The 8,139-nt window shown below is 41.8% G+C and overlaps 1 protein-coding gene across 1 annotated transcript in view; it reads left to right on the plus strand.

The window, feature by feature from the left end:
• Positions 1-7,464, plus strand: part of ibtk (inhibitor of Bruton agammaglobulinemia tyrosine kinase) — a 30,006-nt gene extending 22,542 nt beyond the window's left edge. Inside the window, exons 28-29 of the mRNA XM_037784005.1 lie at positions 5,643-5,775; positions 6,296-7,464. Of these exons, the coding sequence (XP_037639933.1) occupies positions 5,643-5,775; positions 6,296-6,421 (259 nt within the window). The 3' untranslated portion in view covers positions 6,422-7,464. The remainder of the gene's footprint in view (positions 1-5,642; positions 5,776-6,295) is intronic.
• Positions 7,465-8,139: the final 675 nt, after the last annotated feature.

The raw sequence follows: 8,139 nt of genomic DNA on the forward strand, positions 1-8,139 counted from the left end.
GATCCGACACAAACGCACACCGGCTTTGAGATTAAGAAAATGAAAGGGGGAGTAGCGATGACGACTGATTCTCCAGGGAAGGCAGGTTGTGAGTCTGACTGGACAGCTTGACTCCTCTAGTTAGACAGATTGATAGAGGCGTGACGCTCAGGTCTGAGTGAGGTTGAACAGCTCTTAATGACCCGGTACAGCTGCGTTGACCTGCCCGCAGAAACCGAGTCACCCTGACCTTTACAACATCCCCCCGACAGCTGGACAAACACACGCACATCAGTGTGAGCTCCAGTCTGTAAATATGCATTTCTAGTTGAATTACATTAAGGCAGATTATCTTCCATTGCATTTATTTCTGATGTAGGCCTTTGTGAGAAAGAGACAGAACTGTGGAAGTGGCCATCTCCATAATTCTAAGTTTTAAAATTGACCTTCCTAGCTTTCTGTAAGCTCTTCTATCTGATATCGTGCTTCCTCTGCTGTATCTCTGCAGCGTGAGGCGTGGGTAATCTATAGAGCAGACTTCTAGATATTAAACAGCTCTGTGAGTCACTCTGGTGAAGCCGGTGATGTTAATCAGTGTTGATAAGGGCAGACCTCATGTCACAACGGATCATACAGAACAGGGAGCAGGTTTCAGGTTCCTCTTGGTATTTGGATGAGTAGAGAGACGGACAAGTTCAAGGCTCAGGAAGCCGCAGGAACCTCGTATATTCTCATCTCTACCTTCTGGGACACTTTTTCCATATCCCAAGTCGGAATTAATAGAGATGCATTTATAATCTTGTCTTTTTTTCTCTTTCCTTATGTCCTCTATGACCAGAGGCCTCTCTTGGCCAGATTGACATGCACACAAACACAGACTTTCCATAAAGCTTTGTCATGCATCATAGTGAGTGATTAGGAATGTCTTTGGCCACTTTTATAACAAACTATTAATGCAGAGCGTCTCCAACCTTCATATAGCAACTATGAAATAAGACATCGCTTTAGGTGCACACAGATCAAACTGCAGGGAGCTCATGTCATCTGTGTGACATGTCATATTTTACATGTTATGTCCAATAGATGTTCAGGATCCTTGTGGAATAAGAAAAAGCAAGACAGGTTGTGTACTTTCAGAGTCGAAGAATATATACATATATTCAGAGAGGAAATGATGTCTTCTGAAAAGGCAAATTTAGTTATATAACACAGGTCATATACAAGGTAGCTGTACAAACATTTAAAGGAAATGGAAACAAACTTTAAAAGATTGAATTAAAAAAAAAACTTGTATTCAAACTTAGAGATAATCCTGATGTAAAAATGAAAGTAAAGACAAAGAAAGCAGTAAACACAATTTTAGAAGGCAGCAGAAAATATCAGATCATCTGCTGATTCGTTTCGTGTGTGTGGCAAAGTCACTGAAAGAAGCCTCTCTAATTATTGTTCTAACCCTGCAAACACCAAGCAAATGTTTTGCAGAGCTAAGAGATGTTGCTGTTTTCCTATTGCACAAACAGGTCAGCAATATATTTTGGGGCTAAGCCATTTAGTGACGGATGAGTGACAAACATTAAGATTTTGTTTGTTTTGTGCAGTGGGCGACCTCCAGGTCTGAAATGTGAAGCCAATGTGTAAGTGCCTTAAACATGCATTCTTTCTAAAAGCCAGCAGGGGGCGACTCCTCTGGCTGCTAAAAGAAGTCTGATTGTATAGAAGTCAATGAGAAAATGAGCCTACTTCTCACTTGATTTATTACCTCAGTAAACATTGTAAACATGAGTTTATGGTCTCAATCGCTAGTTTCAAGTCTTCTTCAATACAGCATGATGTTCATTTAGTAAATTATGGTCCCATTTAGAGTCAGATAAACCATAAAGCAGGGGATGCTTTAGGGCGGCTCTACCTTGTGATTGACAGGTCGCTACCGCGGTGTTGTCCGTTCTGGGAGTTGTCTGTCAGTACGAACGTTAACCCTTTCACAGTGTGTTTTCAGTTTGCGGAAGTTAATTATAACCTGTTTGGTCACCTAAAAATGTCTTATTCAGCGTTGTATTTAGATCCACTCTCTCGTGTCACTTCTGGTTGCAAAAAACAACAAGGCTACGGACAAAATGCCGAACTCAAGGCTTTACAACAGCAGTCCAACCAATGGGTGACGTCACAGTGACTATGTCCAATTCTTATTTACAGTCTATGGTTTTGTGTACAATATTTTTTGGGGGTAAACCAGGACCCACAGTAACTTAACTTACTGGATATGAAGGCATGTATCAGTTTTTCCACCTCAGCTTACATCAGGTCTCTTATTTTGTAGCGGCTATAATCAATTGTAGCGGCTATAATCAATTTATATGTAATATAATTTTATGCCTGCGCGCCGGCGAAAGCCGTGGCCGGAGGCATTAATTATGCAGGGTTCCTACGCAGTATGGAAAAGTGTGGAATTTGATTTTAGTAATATTCAGGTCTGGAGAAGTATGGAAAAAAGGAAGTATAAAAAATACATACAGCGGGTAAAATAAGTATTGAACACGTCACCATTTTTCTCAGTAAATATATTTCCAAAGGTTCTATTGACATGAAATGTTCACCAGATGTTGGTAACAACCCAAGTAATCTATACATACAAAGAAACCAAAACAAATAAGTTCAGAAATTAATTTATGTGTAATAATGTGAAATGACACAGGGAAAAAGTATTGAACACATGAAGAAAGGGAGGTGCAAAAAGGCATGGAAAGCCAAGACAACAGCTGAAATCTATCAGTAATAAGAAAGCAATCCGGCCCCTTGTCTGTGCAAATTAATATCAGCTGGTTCAGTCCCAACTGATGGCCTATAAAAAGGTGTCTAATGACCAAGGTGTCACACAAGAAACATCTCATGATGGGTAAAAGCAAAGAGCTCTCTCAAGACCTTAGCAACCTTATTGTTGCAAAATATACTGATGGCATTGGTTACAGACACATTTCTAAACTTCTGAATGTTCTAGTGAGCACTGTTGGGGCCATAATCCGGAAGTGGAAAGAACATCATTTCACCATAAACTGGCCACAACCAGGTGCTCCTTGCAAAATTTATGACAGAGGAGTGAAAAGAATTATCAGAAGAGTTGTCCAAGAGCCAAGGACCACTTGTGGAGAGCTTCAGAAAGACCTGGAATTAGCAGGTACAATTGTTTCAAAGAATTCAATAAGTAATGCACTCAACCGCCATGGCCTGTATGCACGCTCACCACGCAAGACTCCATTGCTGAAGAAAAAGCATGTTGAAGCTCGTTTAAAGTTTGCTGCACAACATTTGGACAAGCCTGTGAAATACTGGGAGAACATAGTCTGGTCAGATGAGAGCAAAATTGAACTCTTTGGATGCCATAATACACACCATGTTTGGAGGACAAATGGCACTGCACATCACCCTAAAAACACCATACCAACAGGGAAGTTTGGAGGTGGGAACATCATGGTGTGGGGCTGCTTTTCAGCATACGGTACTGGCAAACTTCACATAATTGAAGGAAGGATGAATGAAAAAATGTACCAAGACATTCTTGATAAAAATCTCCTGCCATCTACCAGGATGATGAAGATGAAACGAGGGTGGACATTTCAGCAAGACAATGATCCCAAACACACAGCCAAGGAAACTCTCAATTGTTTTCAGAGAAAGAAAATAAAGCTGCTAGAATGGCCCAGCCAATCACCTGACTTGAATCCAATTGAAAATCTATGGAAAGAACTGAAGATCAGAGTTCATAGAAGAGGCCCACGGAACCTTCAAGATTTGAAGACTGTTTGTGTGGAAGAATGGGCCAAAATCAGCCCTGAGCAATGCATACGACTAGTTTCTCCATACAGGAGGCGTCTTGAAGCTGTCATTACCAACAAAGGCCTTTGTACTAAGTATTAAATAAATATCAGTAAGCGTGTTCAATACTTTTTCCCTGTGTCATTTCACATTATTACACATAACTTAATTTCTGAATTTATTTGTTTTGGTTTCTTTGTATGTATAGATTACTTGGGTTGTTGCCAACATCTGGTGAAAATTTCATGTCAATGGAACCTTTGGAAATATATTTACTGAGAAAAATGGTGACGTGTTCAATACTTATTTTACCCAATGTATGTGTTTCCAGACTGTTGTCCCTATTCTACTTTGTAAAATATAAAATTCAGAATTTATAAAATAAAGTGATCATACAAGCAGCAGAATGTTTTTATGGCGTTTTGAGCTGGCAGCAAGCACAGCCAAAATGTTTACTACTGTGTGCAGGCTGGTCTCATACACCGTTCATAGCTATACCTATGAAAAGTAATGCACTATAATTCATATATATCCCACGAAATCAATTCTTATTTAATCCATGTAATTGTGAACCAGGAAGTATAAAGAGCAACAAACGCTGCGTAGGGAGGAGGTCAGGGTGGATGGGTGGGTGAAAAAACACCAGATTTTCACCCAAGAGCCCGATGTTCGTACCCCATGTGAAACCTGAAGTCAACGTTGATTTATTTGTCACCTAACTTTCGTATTTACTGTAAGTTACACCACTTCCGGTGTTATTTTAACCCAAACCATGATCTTTTCCTAAACCTAACCAAGTAGTTTTGTTGCCTAAACCTAACCAAGTTGTTTCCTGTGAAGACGGAAGTTTATTTTGAAGACTATATGCATGTGACGAGTTGAAATTGACACATGCTTCATATGTTTCTGGACATTCGTAGAAAAACACACGAAAAAAATGAGGAATAACTATTCGTAAGATATCATACGAACCGTCGTATGACAATACGTTGCTGTGCGCGGGCCAGAGTGAGCTTGATGTCGTCAAAGCAAGACGAGAAGTAGCCTATGGCGTGTAACTGAACGCACACTCCTACACAGAGCTGCCTCTTCACCTGTACGTCACAGCCTGCAAAACAGCTCTGCCCCGAGTGCAAGATGTTTGACAGTGGAACGTCAACGTTCTGCGTAGGGCTGTGGCCGTTCAGGCCACAACGGGTAAATACAGGTTTTCCTGATCTGATTCCAGTCTCATTTTTCAGACCATATTTTGACTACTGAGAAGTCTGGAAAGTTGAGTCTGGAAGAGTATGGAATTTAGATTTTTATCTCAGGAGGGAATTTCTTTAAATTTGGCACAAACGTTCACTTGGACTACAGAATTAACGACGAATGGTCTCAGAGACCTCCGGTGATTCCGAACTCTACACAATAACTTCTGATTTAATGTGATGAAGAGGTGAAATAATCAGTATACTGTATATACAGTACGTACTGTGTATATGTGGAATTTTCCACATCTGTAAGGTGCTGGAAAGCTTGAAAAGTGCTTGAATTTGACTTTGGAAAAGGTGTAGGAATGCTAATGTTGCTCTGTATCTGCTGGATGTTTAAATAGGCAGCTGTTTGCTGACATAAACTTTAAAGTTGTACTGTGATTCTGATGGAATCCCGACTGTAGAGATGTATTTTAACTGCAGTCATATAGGAGGTTTGTGAAAGCCAGGTGGACACACAGGAGCTTGTCAGTAGTAGTTGACTCAACCTTTGTTCCTGCACTTAGACTCTTGTTGCTTTCACTATCACAGCAACAGGCACTGATACCCATCTCTTCTCTCTCTGTCTCTGTGTGTGTCGCCCGTCTTTCCCCTCAGGCCCTGGGTGCTAGGAGCGGTGGGCAGCCCTCCCCTCTCCTCCCTGGTAACCTTTGCCACCATCGTGGAGGAGGAGAAGGAGCAGGAAGCCGCACTGATCCGCAGCCGGGAGAAGCCGCTGGCGCTCATCCAGGTATCTTGTCTGCGTGCATTAGTGCTCGCACACTCACACACACACACACACACACACACACACACACACACACACACACACACACACACATGCACATGCAGTACGCACTCCTGCTATGACTGGACGCATTAGCTCGTGTGTGCGGCATCCAAGTGGAAAACATAGTGGTGGTGTTTCAGGGTGGTATGGCCACAGGCAGCGTGCGTCTCCTTTCGATCCCTATCTGGCAGGCATGTATCTAATGAACACCACGTTCTGTACAGAGCTGGTTAGAAGTGAGGTGCCTCCAGTTTTGTCCTTTGACAGCCCTCCCTGTTCTCCTCCAGCTGCCGCCAGGCTTCTGTCAGCACCTTCTCAAGACACTTTTTTCCCCTTATGGCTTTCTGGTTGCCATTACGTAAAAACACGCTTATTATCATTAAGTTCTCGGTGTCAGCATTTTCTCTTTTACCCTCAAGTGTGGTTTTATAACCCACAACATCCCCGGATCTCCTTTTCTTGTCTTTTTCTGTCCTTGTAGATTGAAGAGCGGGCGATCCAAGACCTTTTGATCCATTATAAAGCGCGTGACAACCCGGATGAGCTGATAGTGGTGGAGAGGTCTTCCAGAGGTCCTATGGCAGTCCCAACCTGGAACAAACACTAATATTTAACAGCACAGCCGCTACATACCAACAAAGTGAGAACATCCTTTGCAGTTGTCTCTCTGTATTGTTGGCTGCGTCCCTGCTGCAGCTCCCCCCCCCCCGAAACATCCTCAGATCCATCAGTCCGTGTTGAGGTGTACCTCAGACTCCAGCCCAGAGTGGGATGTGTCTGATGCAAATTTCTGCTCGTCTCTGCAGTGTTACTTTAAGTTGTATTCTGTTGCTGCTCAACTTTTTGTTTGTATGAGTGAGAGTGAGTGTTTTTTCATGAGTGAATGTGGTCCTGAAGAGTAAGTTTACTCGTGCATGTTTATTTGCTCTTTCTTTTTGGTGGGATTACTTGGCAAACCAACGATACAGAAAGAAAACATTTGTCCCAAATGAATATGTGAAGTTAAAGTTGCCAAAGAAACGGAGATGTTCAAGCCACAAAATGGGTCCAAACTGCATCACCTCGGGGGCTTGTCAGATCAGTGGAAGCTCTCAATGTGGTTAAGAAAGTAAGAGTGCCAATTATCAACTGTGGCGAAGCATAAAGTGAGCTGTTTACTAAGGCAATATGTTCTTTTTATGGTCCTTTTTTTTTCCTTCCCAATGCATACATTGTTTTCACTTGGCTGCTTCAGCTGATTTGCAGTGACATGGTAATCTTGCTGGACTCAGTAAATATGAATGAAATATGTTTTTTTCATATTTAAAATACATTATTTGATGCAGTTCTAGTGAATGGTGATTGTGTTTATCAGGCTTTTCTAGCCTTTGAAGTTATCACGAGCACGTTTTAGAGATGGTGGCGTGCCTTTTATCAAATACAGATACAGCAGCTAAGATACCATTTTTCTCTTCATTGTTCATCCTTCCATTATTTAGTTGTTTTACTCTCCAGCCGTTGTCCTGGAGCCAATGTAAGCTTGGTAGGTACCTCAGTTCTGGACCATGTAATCTCATTTTCAGATGCCATTTGTGTGTGTGTGTGTGTGTGTGAGGCATAAGGATGTGAAGAGAAAATGGCATGTAATAAAATATCTCACCTGTGCAATGATACTGTCTCCCATCTCTGTTTCAGTTTAGATTGCAGCCGACATTTTCTCCATTATTTCCTTGTCTTTTCCTTGTCTCTGAAAAATGTGGCTCTCACTGCATCTAATAAAGATTTAATCTGCCCGTCTCCTGACACTTTAGCTGCCCTGCATGAGCGGAGGACCATTATCGAGTCTCAGCCTGTGATTAACTGTGATGACCCTGATCTGAACAGCGAGTGTGGCGATTTAGGGATTTTATTGGCTGTAATTACAGGTAGAGCATCGCATCGGAAGTCAGAGAGAGACGGCTCGCGGGGGGAAATATTAATTACACATTAGGCTCTATTAGTCGGTGCAGAGATGACACATGAATCAAAGCCTCAGAGGGGAAAGTCTGCTGCTTTACATCGCTCCACAATGAGCCGGGCTGATAACCACAAGCCTGGAAACCAATGAGGAATGTTTCTAAAGGACTGCTCATCCTGAGCGTCTGTGCTTTGACTATTAATGTAATGTTTTTGTAGGTAGTGGAGTGCCACATTACAAGTTTTAAAATTAGACCTTGAAGCATGCTTTCATAATGTATTTAAACATATACACTCTGTATGAGTGCGGTTACATATGCATTAGTGTACCCTGGTTTTAATCTTATTCGGGATGTCTGTCTATTCCAAACTTTGTCTGAGGGAGGAGGA

The sequence above is a fragment of the Sebastes umbrosus genome, chromosome 11, assembly GCF_015220745.1.
Source record: "Sebastes umbrosus isolate fSebUmb1 chromosome 11, fSebUmb1.pri, whole genome shotgun sequence".
NCBI lineage: Eukaryota > Metazoa > Chordata > Actinopteri > Perciformes > Sebastidae > Sebastes > Sebastes umbrosus.